The sequence below is a fragment of the Corvus moneduloides genome, chromosome 7, assembly GCF_009650955.1.
Source record: "Corvus moneduloides isolate bCorMon1 chromosome 7, bCorMon1.pri, whole genome shotgun sequence".
NCBI classification, from domain to species: Eukaryota; Metazoa; Chordata; class Aves; order Passeriformes; family Corvidae; genus Corvus; species Corvus moneduloides.
The window spans coordinates 21358123-21378191 of record NC_045482.1 but is presented as its reverse complement, the minus strand read 5'-3'; the positions used below and the strand labels follow the sequence as shown (position 1 = coordinate 21378191).

The 20069-nt window shown below is 39.6% G+C and overlaps 1 protein-coding gene across 1 annotated transcript in view; it reads right to left on the bottom strand.

Annotated features, from left to right (window-relative positions):
- Positions 1 to 9688, bottom strand: part of GRB14 (growth factor receptor bound protein 14) — a 58627-nt gene extending 48939 nt beyond the window's left edge. The window contains exons 1-2 of the mRNA XM_032114748.1: positions 9558 to 9688; positions 7799 to 7931 (exon numbers count right to left, since the gene is read on the bottom strand). Of these exons, the coding sequence (XP_031970639.1) occupies positions 7799 to 7931; positions 9558 to 9688 (264 nt within the window). The remainder of the gene's footprint in view (positions 1 to 7798; positions 7932 to 9557) is intronic.
- Positions 9689 to 20069: the final 10381 nt, after the last annotated feature.

Here is a 20069-nt window from a genome sequence, read left to right as displayed (position 1 = left end):
TTGAGCTCCATTCTTCAGTTAATGCCCCAACACTAGAATAACAAAGTTTTATGATGATAAAATCATAAAAATTCTATCATCTTTTAGTACTGTAAAAGGTATGGTAAACTACTTTGTATTTTCTCCTTCTGTTGCACACCTTTTCATTCAAAAGTGGTTGTAAACCTTTATTATGAATCATCTAAGTTGTCAACTTTACCAAACTTGTAGCATTTAAGGTAATTTAACTATTAATCATTGACTACCCTAATCTCACTCAATGCAACTATAAACTTGTGTATGATATAAAAATAGCAGTACCTGATATAAAGCAGGTGTTTACAGTACTGGGCAATGAGACAACAAAAGTAGATCAGAAAAGAACTACAGAGGTTTTATAAGACCAGACAAGAACACTGAGAAAAAACAAAATGGAGAAAAAAAACCACACAAAAATACTTAAGGCTTGATCTAATTTTATGAATATTACTAAAAACTGCTTTGATTAATCTGGACTGTGTCCCCCAGGAAGTCAGAGGGGAACATGTATCTGTTCTGATCAAAAGACAGTTCAGACAATGGTCTGTAAAAGGAAGATGTCAATAGTGTTCTGTTGTTACCATACTGACCTCTTCCATCCCCTCCTTACCACAGCATCACTTACTGACAATGCCATCAATGAGAAGAAACCTTGAAAAAGATCTGTCAATAAAATATTTCTTTAATCATGGATCTGTCTATGGCAGGTATGGAGAGACTACAAAATGACCCAAACTTTTCAGTTCTCCAGTCTAACCCTAAATAAAAGCACCATCCCTGGCAGCAATTGTAAATAAGAACAGTGTTAGTATCTATCACATCTCATTTCCTTATGAAAATTATGAGGATTCAAGCCCCATTCATGGGATTTTAATCTTTTAATGCCAAATTCAATAAAACTGAATTATCAAAAGTGAATTAGCAGCATTAGAGAAAAAGTTCCCTGAAGTTTCACCTGACTTTAACTGAAGAGTCTCTTGTATATTCAAAGAAGCTGATACTGTTTGTATCATCATCTGCCCATGACACCTTGTATTGACATAGAGACACCACAGGACCAAAACACCAGACAGTCAACGCAGAAACTAAGAGATAAATATTAAAGATTCACTTTTTGGAAAATCAAGGTTTCCAAATTTACAGAGGTTTCTCTAGACAAGTTATTAGATCTACTGCAATGTCACAGAGGTTTCTTGTTCAAAACAGAACTTCCCAAATGGCACAGAAGAGGCAGCTTCTTGTACTAAGAAAACGGGCCTAAAAGAAAAGATAAGCAACTTCAGGTTTGACTTTTAGGCTGATGAATCCAAAACAATCAAAATCCAAAGGATTATCAAAATCACTCCAATCTGACAAACATTGACAAAATGTCTACAAAAATCCTTGACAATACTGATGATTTTTTTTTATTGTATATAAGTAAAAATTGTAAAACTTCAGGCTTAACACCTTCCTGATTTTACCCAATTAAGCAACAAGTTTGCAGAGGCAATATCTTAGTAACCACAAAAGTTAGAGTGACCTTGTTTTCTTGCCTATTAGAAAGGAGAAAGAAAAAAAAAGAAGACATGCTATTTTTGTGAAGTTGGAATGTTTACAGTCATTGTCTGGGTTGTTTTCGGACAGTAACAAAGTTCAAGGTTAATATGTGAAAGAAAACATTGAGGGTTGATGTGAAGTTCGACAGAAAGCAACTAATTTCTCATCTCTATAAGAAAGATACACTAACAAATGAAGCAATGTAAAGAAGATAAAGTAAAATACAAAACAAAAAAAGGAAAGAAACAAACAGGTGATTATTCTGAAGTTTCCCCAGGCCAATGTATCAGACAGCTTGTGATAGGGCACCTCCTCCATAAACCAGCCAATATTCCTGATTGCTAAAATGAGAAATTGTTCAACCTTGCCTCCTGATTTTACCTGTGCAGACAAGTGACTTTCTGTCACAGTGTTAAGATGACTGATCAAAGTACAAAGGTACCTGCATTAAAACAGCAAGTTTTAATATGTCTCTAAATAATTCCAATCTGAATATATATACTGAAATATCAGTAAATTTTTCCTTGGTGGGCAGGTACAGCCATATAAATGAAGAACGGGGCACGGAAACTGGAGCAGACTAGCAAAGGAAACACCACAAAAAGGAATCCCACTGAAACCTTTTTGCAATTCTTATATCAGAGACTTCATTGAGCTCTTTACGTTGGTTCCATACAAAATATTTTTACTGTTAATCTATAAACTGGTTGGAAGGACTTTTTCCTTTCCCTTCTGAATTTCAAATTCTAAGTCTTTTTTGTGTAATTTAAGGGGAAAATTGATATATGTTTAGAGGCTGTAAAGAAGAAAAGACTTGAGAACTGATAAAGGAGGATATGTGCAATTGTCTCCAGCTTGGAAGGAAATCTGGTAAGAAACAGACAGACTGGAATTACAGAGTAAATTCAAGTAATCCCTCTTTTGGTTGGAAAAGATGTCTCAACCCTTGGAAATTGAGTAGAAATTTATGAATCATTGCATAAAAAAAAAAAAACCCTTTTTGTTTTTGCATTGTTTAAAAGTCAAGAGTAAACAGATATTTCAGCCAAAAAATCTGTCATGGAAACATTTAAGTACCAAAGACTTAGCCCTATATGGCTGCTAATAGAATTATAATCAGTTTTGAAGAATGAGGCTTACATAAGAAGACCATGAACTATAGTTGTAAAAAAAATGGTACTCCAATTACAACAGTCAATGCTCAATATTCATAAACTTAGAACAGCACACATTTTAAAAAAAAAAATCTGCTTTTTAACATAAAGTTTCTGTTAGCTCTTCTTTGTCAAAGGGCTTTACATGAAAATCTCTATGAATACAAAAAGCAAAGTGACATTCCACTACAATCACAAGTATTTGAGGTCTCTATACAACTGATTTCCTGGAAAGAACATTGTGGGAGTATATTTGGATTCTACATGATAAAAATATCTACTTGTTTAGAACATCAAGAAAGACAAAAGAGGCAAGGTAAAATTTCAGATTTGAATGTTCTTCACCTTGAGATTTACTTGAGCTTTATTTTTGCACTTCTAATTTAATTTAAAGAAACAAGGCACTAATTACCTTGAACTACTTTTGTCATGAAACACTTTTTGGCTTATCCTTGAGCAGGGCAAGAACTATCACTGCAGTGCAAATTATTCAGGTTTTGTTTTCATAAAGCGTTAGAAACTAAGCTTCCATAAAGCTACAGTAATCTTTTCTTAGTTTATCTGACCAAAGACAACAAGAAAGAGCAAGTTTTCCTACAGTTCATATTTTTCCCTAGTAATATTTATTTTGATCATAATTAAAGACAAAAGTACAGTGTTTTATATTTTCAGTTCCTTATCATTTATAAGAGAACACAGGCTCTGAGACACAATCAGATTTTCCATATGAGTTTATGAATTACACCTAATAGCAGCAGATGCTTGATTCCTCAGAGGAAGGCAACATTTCCCACTATCCACCAAGCTGACCATGTTGTGCTGGACACAAGGGGAAAGATGGTTTTTTTGGCCTATTCAGATAAAAGTCTTCCACCCTGGAACATGAAATTCAGTTTATCTGAACACATTTCATAGAATCACAGAATCATCCAGTTCGGAAGACACCTTTATAATCATCCAGTCCAATGGTCAACCCAGCACCACCACTGTAACCCCTAAACCACTAAACCATCACCCAGCACCAGACACAGATGCCTCTGAAACACCTCCAGGGATGGTGACTCCACCACCTCCCTGGGTAACCTTCTCCAATGCCTGACCACCCTAACAGGGAAAAAAAAATTTCAATTATCTAATCTGAATTTCCCCTCTCTCATCTTAAGAACACTTCCTTTGTGTCCCCTCACTGCAGGCACCGTAGAAGAGACCAGCCCCCACCTCACTCCAGCCTCTCTCTTCAGGAGCTGTAGAGAGCAATGAGGTCCCTCCTGAGACTCCTTGTGACTAAACAAACCCAGCTCCCTCAACCACTCCTCACAAGACACCTTCTCTAGTCCCTTCATGAGCCTTGTTGCCCTTTGCTGGACACTCTCCAGTATCTCCACATCCTTTTTTAAAGTGAGGAGCACAGAACTGGACACAGCACTCAAGGTGTGGCCTCACCAGTGCCAAGTACAGTCACTTCCCTGGTCCTGCTGGAACCACTATTCTTGATATAGGTCAGGATGTCCTTGGCCTTCTTGGCCACCTGGGCACACACACTGGCTCATGTTCAGCTGCTGTCAACCAGCACCCCCAGGACCTTTTCTGCTGGGCCACTTTCCAGCCACTCTGCCTCCAGCCTGTAGTGCTGCATGGGGTTGTTGTAACCCAAGTGCAGGACCCAGGACTTAGTCATGTTGAACATCATGCCATTCATCTGGCCTATCGATCCAGATGACCCAGGTCCCTCTGCAGGGCCTTCCTACCCTCCAGCAGATCAAAACCTGACCCAACTTCCCAGGAAGTTGAATTTGCTAATGGTAGGCTCAGTCCCCTCATTCAGACCATCAGCAAAGATATTAAAGAGGACTGGGCCCAACACCGATCTCTGAGGGACATCTCTAGTGACCGGACACCCACTGGATGCCGCACCATTCACCATCACACTCCGAGCATAACCATCCAGACAGTTCTTAACACAGGGAAGAGTGCACCTGTTCAAGCCATGGGCTGCCAGCTTTTCTGAATTTCTTCAGTGAAAGGGTTGTTAAGCACCCCTGGCAGTATTCAAAACAACTACTTGGTGCTATGGTTAATTGAACATGGTGGTGTTTGGTCAAAGATTGGACCCAATGACCTTGAAGGTCTTTTCCAAACTTAATGATTCTTTGATTCTAAGATAGAACACAAAACTCTTCCTAGCTGCAAGGGGGGAAAGGAGATGGACAGCTGTGTTGATAAGGCAGACTGAACAATGTTCAGAGACATAGACATACTTCTTCCCAAGCACAGAGGCACTATTCTGCTACGTGGCTTTTACAAATTTGCTTTTATAAACTTATTTTCAGTGAGTCAACCCCACAAACATGCTGTTCAAGCAGCATGTTCAACGTTTTGAGAGACTTATGATAAAAGATCAGCAGAAGACAGTAAGAATTTCAGCTTAGAAAAACAAGAATTCAAAATAATGTTAATAATCTATTTCAAAGTAGAAAGATTTCAGATGTCACAAGTGCTATGAATAAAAGAGCAGGTATTCATGACAACTTCTTTCTTCAATAGAAGCAGAAAATCTTTTCTGGAGAGAAAAACAAGACACAAGAGGCATCTTTTTTTTTCTCTTTTAGAAACACCCATTTTGATAATAGTTACCTACAAGACATAAGTAGAAATTCACTCTGCAATTTTTCTTTCCTATGCTTGAAATTAAAAGCACAGCAGAAAAAGAAACTAAATCAAAAGCAAGCAATCTAAAAGAAGAATCACTGAAAACATATGTAGATCATCAGAGAGGCAACAGAAAAAATTCTGGCAGCTGTCAACGCTATGCACAAAAAAAAAAATTCTTAAGAGTAGCTGGTTTCTCTTAAGAGTTAGTAAACTATCAAATTGTAACAGTAATATTCATGAAATATTTGTATACAGATATGTATTTGCACACAGAGCTGCTACAAACTTGACAAAATAAGGACAGGGGTTGGAAACACGACATTTCCGAGCACAGTTCCCACAGCCACCTATGGGAAGTCAAAGTCACAGCCAGTTCATTTCTCTTCGCACACCTGCTTAGCATTCCCTCTCTTCTTAAATCTGAGTAATTTTATTAACCTATTAGAAGACTTCAACCTGAATTTCAAATATAAAAGTTTAATTTGACAGTTGTCATTTGGCCTTAACTTTAATAAATTTAGATGAAGAATGTAACAACAGTCATGCTGAGTCTGACAAATGTTCTGGTTGGCCTAGTCTCATTTCTCCTGCAGTGGCCATAAACAGACACCTAGGTGACAGAAACCGTGGTCTTGTTAAAATGCCTCCACAAAAGTAACAGGAAGATTTCTCTCCATTTTTCTGGTAGCTGAAAAACAGGTCAGGCCCTCCACAGACAGCAGCATTATGTTAGCTCACTTCTGTCAGGAAACCAGTTGTTCTTGTTCCTGCTTTTACCAGAGAGAGCACTACATTCTTAAATGAAAAACCAGGAGAAATGGAAGGACTATGAGCAGAAATGACCACAAAAAGTATGACATGAACCTTTATGAAGAACTAGAAGTCAGTGAAGATATGAACTTCAGCTTCTGGAAGACTGAAGCTAACACTTAGCTGGTTTAACTGATCAAGTCTGTCAGTAATGTTAAACATGACTGGCCAAAAAGCAGTTGACCTTTGTGTGTTAAATCATGCTTACCAACTGCAAGTCCAAAGATTACCACAATGACTACAATTTAAGTCTGCAATGTGACTAATTTAAACTATTTTTTTAAAAATGTGATCTTCAGTCCTTTTGTTCTGAAAGATAATGTTACCAATCCAGCATTTTTCCTGCCTCTGCAGAGACAGTCAATGCTTCCATCATGCCCAAGAAGACGAAACTTGCACAATTTTATCCCACTGCATTAGCAACACTCAGATGCACACTGACCAGAAATGCTTTGGATTAGTATTGCTATTGTAGGAGAAGAACTGAAATAAATAAAAGTAGTCTAGAAAGACACCATAGCTTATAGAGAGACACCTTGGAGTACGTGCAAAATATGGCAAGATAGAATCAGTGCAGTTTCCCAGACACATAGATGTTTTTCACTGGAGAAGTGGGGAGAAGGTTCCTCCTTAAGGTGCTAGCCACAACTGGCTAACAAAGTTCTCTGGCAGGTGCACAGAAACAGCTGTGGCAGGTTAGCTTCAGAAAAGTTAATACAACTACAAGAAACTTCAACTTCCAGGCATATTCTTCATGCAAATCTAAAAGCTGAAAAACCAACAGCAGTTTAAGTTCTTACACCTCCAATATCCCTTTAAAACTGTTAAGACAGGGATCTTGCAGACCACCAAAACAGAGAGTGTGAAGGAGGGAGTACTCTTAATCCCACAGATGTTCCTTGTCAGAACTCCTCCCAATCTCAAGAAGAGAAGAGAGAATGAGACAGGTAAGCTTTCAAAGACTGAAACTGATCTTTGACACCAGTAACCTCCATTAACTGGAAACCCTTCCTTCCTCTACCCCTGCTCAGGATAACAAATACAGTGTGTCTGAATAGTACTGCCAAGTCTGTCTGCCCACTCAGATCTTCCCCTGGCTTACAGTTTAAGGTCTTTATGGAAATACAGTAGCATCAGCCATACATAGATAAACACACACATGTATAAAATATAGCCAGGTACACAGCATTTGCTCCTTCCCCATCAATTTAGGTTTTTTCCATTATCCTGGAAAAATCAGAACTTCAGAAAAGCTGTTCAGTGACTGTTAAAATCCTCTGTTCTATAACACTGATGACAGTAATTGGAGGTGGGGAGGAAGGGAAAAAAGAAATTAACTTCTCATTTAAGGACATAAAGTACTGCCTGCCTAGCCCTGGTTCTACTTAAACTGAAAAATCTGCAGAGCCACACACAAACTCTATGAAACAACAGTCATGTCTTAAGTCACAGATTCCAAAACCTCATTTTCTACAATCACTGATGACCTACAGAGAAAATTTCACCAAATTACAGAAATACGGAACACCTCTAATAGAAAAATAACTTAATACGTAACTGAGCTTTTCCTCGTGCTTTCATTTAACCAATTTAGAAACTGTCAAATAATAATTTATAAATCTTACCTGCTTTTTTCTTGAAGTTGCCTTGGGCAACAGACTGGTTGACAAAACTGATGCAAACGGCGAGCAACACAGCTCAGGAAAAGGATTTGGAATCGATGGGTTCTCCAAAATACTGTCACCTTTCTTTTTTCTCCTGTTTCAACAGAATACATAATATCAAGCAATAATTGTAACAGCTGCTGTTAAAATTGCAATATCCAACCACAATACATGAACTACTAAGGCACTAATACCATGATGCTTCCTGGTTGCAGCAATTAGCTTTTTTTTTTTTTTTGCAGTTATTTTATTTAATCAGTAGGCTGAATATATTAACATACAGTGCCTAACACTACTTGAAAGCAATCCAAGTATTCAGCTCTGAATATAAAGTTGTTTGAATATGCGTAAGTCTTTGCAGAGTAAGAGCAGAGATATATTTATATTGGCTTCTAAGGACATTAGTAAATATTTTGTTGTCCCTGTGTTTATGCCATTCCCTATGTACACATATTACAACAGTAGATGCATGTAACTTCTCAGCAAAACTTCCGAAGTACATCACAACAGTATTTTAAACAAATGGAAACTTTTTTTAATCAGAATCAAATCAAAGTAACTGACAAGGCAAAATAGTGCAAAGCAATCCACTCATTTCTGTTTTCAGTTCGTTTTGTATTGGAATCTCTGCAGCTCCATCATAAAATAAATGGCTCAGCTGTTGCTGTCTGCTGAAACAGGATTGTGTCAGAAGTATCACCAAGCAGCATTTGCAGGAGTAGTGAAGGTAATCACTAGTGTAGTTGCTGAAGAGCTCAGTTATGCAGCGGTTTAAAGTATCACATTAATGATGTGGTTGTTTAGACTGCTGTGTACATTACAGTGCATGGTGTTCTCACATAAAATATTGAAGAGCACTTTGTCTACTCGATTTCATCTGGAAACCTGCACCCAAAGCACCCGATGTATTTGCATCTGCCAACACGTAATAAGATTTTTCTACATGTGTGAGTTGATGCCTCCAAGCTTAATATTTTACTTTATTACCTTTTTTATTATCATTCCAGATTTCATACAGTAATTGGTACAAAGTAGGGAAAACCATCAGAATAAGGTAACAATACAGAATAAAGGTGCTTTACTTACTGAAAATCCTCACCAAACATTCATTAAAATGATTAAAGAGATATTTTGCTTTAGGAGGAGCAAAAAATCCTGTAATGCAGTATTTTAAGATTTTGTAAACTTCAGTCTACCAAAACTCATCAGATGCTTCATGAAAAACCCAGCTCACAGCTCCCTTTACTAAGAATAGAGACCAATGCCTTTAAGAACAGCCTGAGAGGTACCAAACGGGGTGCACACCGCTGACAGCGGCACCGCTCCCGGTGAAGCGGTTTTATCTCACCAACACTCTGAGAAAGACACTGCAAGGATAAAGAAGCGGCTGGCTCAGCCTGACAAGACAGGCTCGGCACCGCCGGCTCCTTTCACCTCAAACTGGGAAACCTCAAAAATAAAAAGGGGCTGGGGGGTGGGACACACACAGGCATCCGCAGCGGCGGAAAGTGTCTGCAGGGCCGGGAAACAACTTTTGAGCTCCAGGAAGGCGCGGGCCGGTCCAGAGCCAGGCCGCCCCTCTCCTGCGCTTCGCCCCCTCCCCAGGCCGCCGCACCCCGGCCCCGCGTCCCGCCCGCAGGGCGCTGCCCGCCCCCCGACGGCAGCGGGCGGCCCTCGAGGGAGCGGCAGGGCGGCGGCGCCCGCCGGGCTCCGGCCTTACCTGTCGGGGGGCGAGGGCGGCGGGTCCCCCCCGGGGGGCCAGGGGGGCGGCTGGGGGGAGCCGCAGGGGCCGCCGCCAGCGGGCTCCGCCGCCCGCCCTGCGCCGTGCGCACCGGGCAGCGGGGCGGCCATCGGCGGCGGCGACGTCCTGGCGGGGCGGCACGGCGGCGAGCGGCCCCGGCGCTGCCGGGCGGAGGCTGCTCTCTCTCCCGCTGCGGAGGGGGAGGCGACGGGGAGCGGGGGGAAGCGCCGCCCGGGCGGCACCGAGCGCCTTCCCCGGCACACGTGCGAGGGCGGCGGCGGGGGCGGGCGGCCGCCGGCTCCGCGCTGCGACGGGGAGGCAGCGCGGGGCGGGCGGGGGCCGAGCGGTGCCCTTCGGCTACTCCGCCAGGCCGGGCGGCGGAGCGGGGCGGGCCCGGCAGGTGCGCGGGCCCGGGGCCCGGGACCCGAGGCCGCGGCGTAACCCGGTGGGGCCGGGGCCGGCGGGCGCTGCCCTCCCTGCGCCTCGGCGCCTTCGCCCGAGGGGGGCACCGCGGCCAGCGCTGCCCCCGGCATGACCGGCGACCTCCTGCCCCGCGCTGAGCAGCGGGCTCCAGCCTCACAGCGCCGGACGGCCCGACACGGGACTCAGCGCCTGACAAATCATTAACTAAAGTGACATCCCTCTGGGCATCGGGAATTTATGGATATGCCCTGGCGAAATAGGGAATGACCGAGGCCGGGGGTCAGACCCGTTACCTTGTGTCAGAAAAGCGGCTGGTGAGGAGGCTGGGCTCCCAGCCGGGCCCAGCACCCTCGTCCAGCCGCAGCCTGGAGGACAGCGGAATGTGAAAAGGCTTTCCCTCGTGCCCAGGGCTGCTCCACAGCAGCCAGCTCCTGCTCTGCTTTATGTACACAAAACCCTCTGTGGCAATTCCATGGCCGTCCTTACCAGCCTTCATCCTGTTTCAAAATAAAAAATACCCTTGCTGTATGAAGAACAGTTTGATGGCACCAAGCAGAGTGGGTAATACTGTGTAAGTCAGTCAATTTGGTAGTCAAAAACTGAAAGCCCCTGGTGAAGACAGCCACGTGTAGAAACCTTCTGACTGTCTTTGGCATGGTCAGGGCCAGGAACTGAGATGTCAGACTGCTGAAAATATAGAATGTTTTGAGACAAATGCTTTGCTGTTTTCCTGAATCTGCTGGAAAAATCATTACACACAAGCCAAGATTTCAATTCTGGAGAAAGATTTTTCTGTCATAGAAGCAATACTCACAGTTTTCATTTTGGCTGAGTCACAGATGATTTTGCAGGACATTCATTTTCAATGAAATGAAGGATTCCTTGTCCCCTGAACAGTTCATTCTGTTACGCTGACAGTAGAAATTGAAGTCTGAGTTGATTAACAGTTCTTACATATAAAGTCTGGCAAATATATCAGGAATTTTACAGTGTCAGATAATTGACTGGATTTGCTAGTTGTTTGTGAACAGCTATCCTCTTACAAAACTGCAGAGACTAGGCCACTGGGGTTTTTTGCCTAATTGATTCACAGGCATAACTGTGGCATGTTAAGCCTCATTGTCTTCAGAAGAATAGAAGGCAGAACAACTGGTATAGGTGCTCTAGGTAGAAAACTGAGATTGGGAAGAGATAAAAACCTGCAAGTGACAATTGTATGCTGATATTCATCAGCATTTAGAAAGTTCAGCCACAGAAAGAAAATATATTTTGACTTTTCACCTAGTCCATGCATTTTGTTACACAGCTGCAACCTGACATACATGGCATGTTTTTGTGTCTTTGGCTTAGTCATGCAATTGTTTTAAAATGCCAGGCAAATAAAAACCACGATTAGCAAGAATAATAGCAAATAAATTTTTTTTCAAAATAACTTTGGTGATAATCTAATTAGTCATGATAGCAACAATGCCACTTCTAGAAAAAAATCAATTAAAATGTAATGTTATTATAATTTGACTTGCATGTAATAAGAAACAAATTGACTTAATTTTTTTTAATCTCATAGTCTGTCCTGATGCTTGCTGCTGTCAGTGCTTTCTCTGGGAATAGTATTGCATGAGTGAAATACAGTGGAATACTGAGGCACAGAAGGACCTATGAGATTGTTCCAGTGTAGCACTGGAAATGTTGCATGGATGAGAATGTGAAACTAAAGGTTCTCCAGACTTACTGTCTCTCTTTGCAAACAACTGTAAGAATAAAAATGGTTTCCTGAGCTTGGCTAAAGATATCTGAGAGTATTTGACCTAGAATCTGCTCAAGTGTAACCTCTTTTAACTCCTTCCTTGAACAAGTACAAGCCCAGTAATCTCTGAACAGTTAATAGAGTTGATATTAAGACTGGCAGATTTCTGCTAAGTCCTGACACAAAAACATTTGTTGAGCTGTGTGACTTGGTTTCCTTTTCATCATAAATACACTTAAGCTGCCTAGTGTGGCTTTTGATAATTGCTATGCTTGTGCACCACAGTGGTTCTTGTTCTAAAATTTACCATTTTGCTAAAACTAAATTTTTGTGTATTCTTCAATACTCAACTCAGTAGGCTTTTTTCCCCTCTTTTAATTTTATCTTTCTTAGTCATAATCAGATCCAGGTGTTTATCAAGTAAAATTAAAATATATTGAGAAAAATCCCAACGGATTCAAGCTATTCAATATGCACCCCACTTCCAGAAAATCAAGCTCTCCAGTTCTCAAAAGCCTGTATGCTATTTAGAATCACAACACTTGATTAATGTGACAAAATTATGCCTTTAATTAGAGTAAACTCACAATTATTACTGACAAAGTGGAGGTTTAAAAAATCCAAACTACTTCTGATTATCTTTGAAAAGTGTAGAGGATTTTTGGGGGAAGTTTTTTTGCCACCCTTCCACACTTACCCCCTTGCTTTTATCAAAATACTCACAATGTGTGTATAATGGTTTTACCATGAAAAGTTTCACTGCCCTAAGAGAACTAATATCATACCTTTACACCATCTTTTGTTGTAGCTGCAGTGGTAGAGAAAGGAATTATCTCTACTCAAGTGCTAGCTTGAAGCCACAGAAATAGTTACTTTTTCCAGTGCAAGGCTATAACCAGGCATAAGTCTTGTCTCCCCATACAATGTTTTCTCCAAAAGCCCCCCAGAATAAATTGCATCAGCAGTAATGATACAGAGGATCACCCTAAGAAAAAATTCATTTGTTCAGTAAAAAAGGCATGCCCCAATTTATGTGTGTTTATTATCTCAATGGACTTAAAATGTGTTGAACACATGATCCCCATACAGTGAGCTGTGCGTTCTTGCTCCTTCCTGAGCATTTCAAAAGCCCATTTATACCTTTGAAAATGGGCTCAAGTACTCCATGAGAGCCAAATTTATCCAGTGACCACAAGTGGAGATACCACTAGCTAACTTCCTGGCAGTAGTGCATAAGTCTCTGAAAAGTATCTGTGGTTGAATGTTTTGTGAGGAGTCTTCCCTATTATTACAGCTTAACTGAATGTTAAGTTTGGAATTATTGTTAAAACATGTATCTTTTATTGAACGTAAGGAAAAAGTTCCAAGGGTTTAAATCAGTACCACCAGTCTCAGTCATTTCCACAACCTGCTTTTCAACCTAATCTGAAACTCAGTGTACAGCTACACAAACCACAGCACAGTAACATTCCAGTGTTTCCCTTGACTAAATTCTCATTTTCTGCACTTACTATCAAGAAGGAGATTTGCACTTGTGTTTGCTGTTGTTGTTTGGTTTAGGCCTTTTTTTTATCAATTGAAAAGCATGAATACTTTAGCATACTTTTGTAAGAAAATTGAGTAGAGAGATGGATTTTATTGCCAGCTTTGACAACATTGTTTGCTATTTCAATAGCAAGTTCTGTGATTCCTTATGATAGCTCTGTCAGAACATCCCCCGATGGAATTTTACCTTGAACTGTAACACAAGATTGGAATTAAGTCCTGTGCAGGGTTTTTTAGAATAAGAATGATACCCTTCCAATCAATCACATTAAATCAAATCAAGGGCTTGTGATTTCTGTAATGTTGTTGTAGCCAAGAACAAATAATTAGGTTCAGCACAGGGTTGACTGAGCGGCACGTAGGGCTTGTGAGCTGCAGGTCAGACACGTGGCATGCTGACTTCTGCTCCCTCGCACTAGGGCTGCATGAAATCAGTCACACAGAACATCTGTAATAAACGATGCATTAGGTGATGCAATCTGCGCTGGCCAACCTTGAACTGAGGCCTAAAGTTCCTTACTAGCGACAACTGTAATAGCCCAGGGTGAGTGTTACATACGTGGGGGTTACAGCGGCTGCGGCTGCCTCTAATGGTAGTTGGAGGTTGTGCGCTCACTTCCAGAAATAACTGCAGCAGTATATTATGTGGTTCATTTGTCCATAACTACCCCTAGTACCACAACAGCTACTGCACTAGATGTAATCTTCTGGAAGGGAATTGACAAGTGGATGATTTTAAGCATCACATAAATTATTAACCATTTAGATAAATTAAACAGGCGATGTTTCACAATAGCAGAGTACTGCTGATACTTTTTACAGCCCTATTTCTGGAACTCCACCTTACACAAAGAACATAATTTCTGACCTCACATGCCTTCAGAATACTGCATAAAAACATGTAATTATTATGGAAGGAAGGTTGCAGGTGACTGTGCTATCTGGTACTCCATGTGCTTATCCAGCATATAGAAGTTCAGTTTCTGTAATGTGAGTTCTTGGGAAATCAGTTTCAAGATCCTTTAACACCAGTCATCTTGCAGAGTGGAAAACAAAATACAGGCATGAAAAAAAACCAACCAAAACAAAACACCAAAAAAAAAAAACCCAACAACAACAAACCCCAACCCCCAAAGAAACCCAAACCAACCACAAAAAAATAAAAACAACAAGAAATTTAGAGCTAAAATGACTTTTCACAAACAGCCACACCACTCATAAGTCTCAGCCATTTCTGAGCTGCTGCCAAGAACACTGAAACAGTAGAACCAGGCAAAGCACAGTAAGAGTCTCCCGATACATGCAAAGAGGAAGGCAAATGTAGACTTCCTTTGGATTTAAAGAAGCAACATACCTGGTCAGACTTAAGGCAGGTAGCACTCCACTTTTGTTATCAGAGTACAAGTCTGATGTATGAAATTGAAAGACAAAATGAATTCTGGTTTTGGAAGAACTGATGTAAAGAGATTTGTTTGCCTAAATGCAGGCATTTCATACCAATTTAGATCCCTATTCTACCACGCCCTAAGAAGGCATAGATTTCCTGTTCAGCCTGTGTCACACAGGTCTGTCCAGTGGGGATGTTTCAGTTATCATTGAGTATTAAGTATGTCACCAGTCGCTCATATTTAAGTGCCTAAACTTCACTCATATTATTTCTTTTCTGCTTCTGTAATATGCAGCTTGCAACGAACTACCCATATCTTTAAGAAACAAAGTCTAGGAACATCAGGCATACTGACTGCAGTGTGAAACTGGATTTTGAAAGCTTTCATCAGATCTAAGGAGATTTTTCTCTAATTCTGGTAACAGTAAGAAATTTGAAATGTGTTCATATGCATATCTGCATACATGTGCACGAAGGAGGAATTTTTCTCTTCCAAAAGCACTGGAATAATCTAGCCCAGATTTGCACCCCCAAATTTGCACCAGCCCTGGTTGAGCAAAGCAATTTCCAAATCAACCTACCTGTGCACATGCAATTTAGAATGCCTTGAAAATGGGCTCTGAAACTGAAAGCTCTGATGAACCCTGATGATGGAGTCATTATGTTTCTGCCAAATGACAGAAACCAAACAAATGCTTATCACTCCAGCTGGAATTCCTGAGGTAGTGCTACTGTATGATAACATACCTGCCACCATTTTAATACATCACCTGGTAGGACATTTACTACTCTTTGGAATTAATTAATCACACAGAGAAGGTCATTTGCTCTGTCTCAAGAGTTATTCCAAGAAATCTATATTCAGGAAATGAGATATTCAATAAACCTTTGAAAAACCAACCTACTGTTCATATTTTAAAAGCATTGTGCTGACTGCTTGGAAGTTATTATATTAAAAGGTTATTAATGCAAATCTTTGTAACTCAGGAACCCTATCTAACAACACCAATCTCAGCACTTATTATGGACCTAACTATCACAACATCAGTGCACCTAACATTTTAATGTATTTATTCCCTTCATACGGATGAGTAAATGTTTGCATCTTTATGTGCCTGAACATGTTTAGAAATTAACCCTAAGAAGGTATTCAGAGTACCTGACTTTAGACAAATATACCATGTTAGCTTGGCCATCACTAAGGAGAGAAACAGAAGACTGCAGCTGTCAGCTAACAAACGCATGGGGTTTAGTGCTGACAACCATCCCAGAACAGCTTTTTGTTTCCTCTGAATACATGGAAAACTTTAGGAGAACTGTCTTCTGACTTAAGTATCTCTGTTTGCTGTTGAAAATTAGACAGTACAATTAATTTGCTAAGGGATTTTCTCAAAATCTAATGGAATATGTGGCTCAATAAGAAATGCAAACTCTGATTCCAGAATTAGTACTCTAACAATCAGGCCATCCTTCTTTGTATAAGGAAAAAATAATAAAAAAAAAAGGTAAAATGCATTAATACTTTGCCACTTCAAACAATAAATCAGCCTTAAATCTGGTCCAAAATGCATTTTTCCTTTGAGCTGAAGAAAAAAAGCACCTTTTCCTTTGATTTCATGTTTATTGAAGCCATGCTCTGGAGTTGTTTAGTACCTACTTGAATTAATTATTTTTTTCTAATAGTCATAATTTTACCATGAAAAATAAAACAATTTCATAGCACTAAATGTAAGCAACTATCTAGTTTGCTTTTGTATGCTTATCAAGAAGTTATTCCACAATATATGAATAATAACATACAAGATAAATACAAACAATTGTGTTACACATAGTGACCCTATAAATTCCATTTAACAGTCAAAAAGTCTTACAAAATTTCTCTTTGGGTGGAGCAACAGGGGGAGAATGAGAAAAATGCTTGCTACTGAACAAGTTCATAAATAATTTGCACCTGACTTCAAAGAAATTTAATATTTGATGTATCTGAAGCATTTGGGAAGCAGGGATACAAACTGAGATCATATCTAAAATTAAGAAAATTATTGTAGCCACTCAACCCTTTTAAATTCAACCGTTAGTGTTCTCCTCCACTTCCATAAATTTATCCCAATGTATTATACCTGTCTCAGAATTGAAATATGAAAAAGCAGAAATATGAGAAATCTTTTTATTTTTTTTATACTACTTGAACTTACTTTGTAAGACAGTGACAGTGAAGTTTTCACACTTCAGACCCACTTGAGCTTTCATCCTATCCATCCAGAAGAACTGCTGGACTAATATTTCCCCTTTCTATAACGTCCAGGTCTTTATACATCCACTAGACATAAACTTGGTATACTTTCTTATGACTGGATTTCTGTGCTACTGGGTCACTCAAGATGACATATCCATACCACAGATGGACTAAGCACGCAGGCACAGTTCTCTCAAATTTGCCACAGCACACAACAAAGAATCTGTCGTAGCTTTATGATTTTTGTGTTCTCATTATGGGCTGTGGGAGGACAGACAGCAACTAATCTGGCAAAAAGCCTACTGGTAGAAGTTCAAAGCATTGAAAGTCTCTTAAAGAATTGGAACTAACAAAGTGAGTTTGAGGATTCTTCTTCCTGTGTTAGCTCTTCAAGGCCTCAAGCCCATTTTAGCATTTTGTCAAGCCCTGGCTACAGAGCCAACACCACCTATTATTCATATTAAAGTCAAGATGTATCACTGAGGGTGATACATGAAACTTACTAACTGATATATTGGACTTTGTGCAAGTCCCTTAGCTAAATTCCAATTAACATTCCCCAGCCTGCTTGGTTTCCTTTGAAGAAGGTACTTTGCAGTGTAGCTGGAGGTAGCCCATCGAATATTGCATTCGATCCAAATGTAATTGCAGTTCAACAGTGGGTGAAGGGAGTTAATTCTTGCAGGAGCTGAATTTTGGTTAATTGCAATTTGGATTCAGGCAAAAGCTGTTTGAGTTTCCATGGGGAGTAAGAAAGGTATATTTTAATATCTTTTATTACCACAGTCCTTTCAGAACATTTCTCCTTTTGTTTATTTGGAAAGAAAATCTACCATTAAGTGATTTGTTAAAATATTAAAACCCCAGTTTGGCTGGCTCTCAAGCAAGAACGTAGGCTTCTATTATAACATATTGGGAGCTTTTAAACCAAAGCAATTCATAATAAATTTATTCAAATTGACACATTTCTGGTTAAATGTCTTCATTATTTCTTCAGAGTTATGAAACATGAATTATATCACTGTAACCACAACACTAGTCAAGGAAATCTAATTTTCTGTGAAGTCTGTTTGTACAGTCATCATGTAGCTCAAGGCATACATTCAATTATTTTCTTCTACTGTTCCTTATATTGGTGTTATTCCAAAGGCTATAGTAATATTATAACCTCATTACATCTAATTCTAAAATATATTCTTACTTGGCAGGTTCTAAAAGTATATAGCAACATAAAAAATTAGAAATAATTACATCATTAAAATCTATTAAGCATACATTGAAGAGAAATGCATTTCAGATTATTTTGTATATTTCAAACACTTTCTCTTTAAGCAGTACACGCATTTTATCATCATAGCCAGCAAGCTAGCATATATTTTATTCAATTCAAATTAAAACTGAATTAAATTAACATGGCATAGAATTCCTTAATCGTGAGAACACAATCATTAAAATGATCAACATAAACCAAAAAAGAACTTTTTAAAGCAAAATAAAAAGGTTCTCCGTAAGTATCTTTTCTCTCTTATACTTCATTTATTTAATTCTTCTAACAAGAATGAAGTGAATTATAATTTAAAAAAACCAAAAAAAAAAAGCTGATGGCCTCTTTTACAGCTTCTTAGGATGGAAAGATTTTTTTCTCTCTCACTTTGCTGTCAGAAATGAAAGCCCGAGCTGCAATTATTAAAGGTTTGAATTTGCATTTTTCAGCAATCCAGAGAAATGAGAGCAGGTATTGTTATCATCATTATCATCATAAAGTTCTTTGTCTATGGATATTCTAACAAAGTTGCTGGTCAGCTGTTTGTTAGATGCCTTGCCAGTCATCAGATAATCTTATAGTAGATCAAAAAGAATAGCAAATTAAAGTTATAGCTTTGTGTTCTCATAGCTGTTAAATCCTCTATAAACTAAAGTAACTGAATGTGGTGCCTAGTGCTAGAAGCTAACACAGGGAACCTGCAGAAGCTAAAAACAAATTAATGGATTTCTTTGTAAATAGCTGGTCAGCTTTTGTCTCCTAGCACAGTCTTTTTTACCTCTAGTCCTTTTCGTTAAAACAGCTGGACTGGACAACCTCACAGAACTAAAATTCCCCTAAGCCAAGACCTCCAGCTTACTGTATTTGGAACAGAGATTTGAGGATGAATATTAAAGTCAAAATGACCCTTGATAAGACCCTGCTGGCCTGAACTACCAGTGAGAAGGATTGAGAGAACAGAGTGCAAGATCCCTTCTGCAGCAGTGGAAGGCAGTGTCTTCTCTGCCACAAGTCAGACCTGTGGATACAAAAATGCTGCTAGCAAGGATTTTCTTGCTATTTTCTAAGCCAGTGAGAGACTTTTCTCTCTCACAGAAGAGGTAGCAGAGTTCTGTAAACAATTAAACACCTGCAGCCTTGAAAATTCTTGTTTATAGTACAGTAGAAAAATATTTTGACAATGGATGTTTAGGATTTTAGCCAATCACCCCCAAGGGGTGGCTGATCCTTTGTCCAATTAGACTATGAAGAAAAAAGTCTATAAAAGAGTTTGTAAAACAATTAAATAAATCAATCTTGCTGCACAATTCCTGCCTGCTGGATCTTCTCTCCTCTTCCCTACAGCTGCAGGACATGGTAATATACCCTAGGGCAATTTTTTTTTTTTTTTAATACAGACCAATTTAGATAGCTCTTTGAGTAACTGAGCTGATTGAGTAAAATAGGCAACCTCAGCTTTATTCTATGAATGAATCTTTACAGACCTGCTATAGAACATCCCGAAACCAGCTCAAGCAGACACCTGCTGTCAGGAGCTTATCTGCTAAAAGGTATCAGGAAAAGTGGAAGCCAAGAAGTTTACTGTTCCTAGTGAGCTTTTACGTATGCATATTTTATTTCCATTTCTCTTACAAAGCACCTTTACTTGTATTATTTTTTGCTATGATCAGATATATGCATGTCTCTAGTTTCCATGTGGAGTCAGTCTGGAAAGGTGGAGTCCAGCACAGCATCCTCAGGTAAGTCTGGGCCCCGTTCAAATGCTGTTGCTGCAGTGGTTACTGTGGAATACTTCAGTGGAGGGCTGCCACTAGCAGCTTTTTCCAGCCTTCTCCCCAGGGCCAACCAATGGCCCATGTTCAATGCACTGCAATGTGGAACATGGGAGA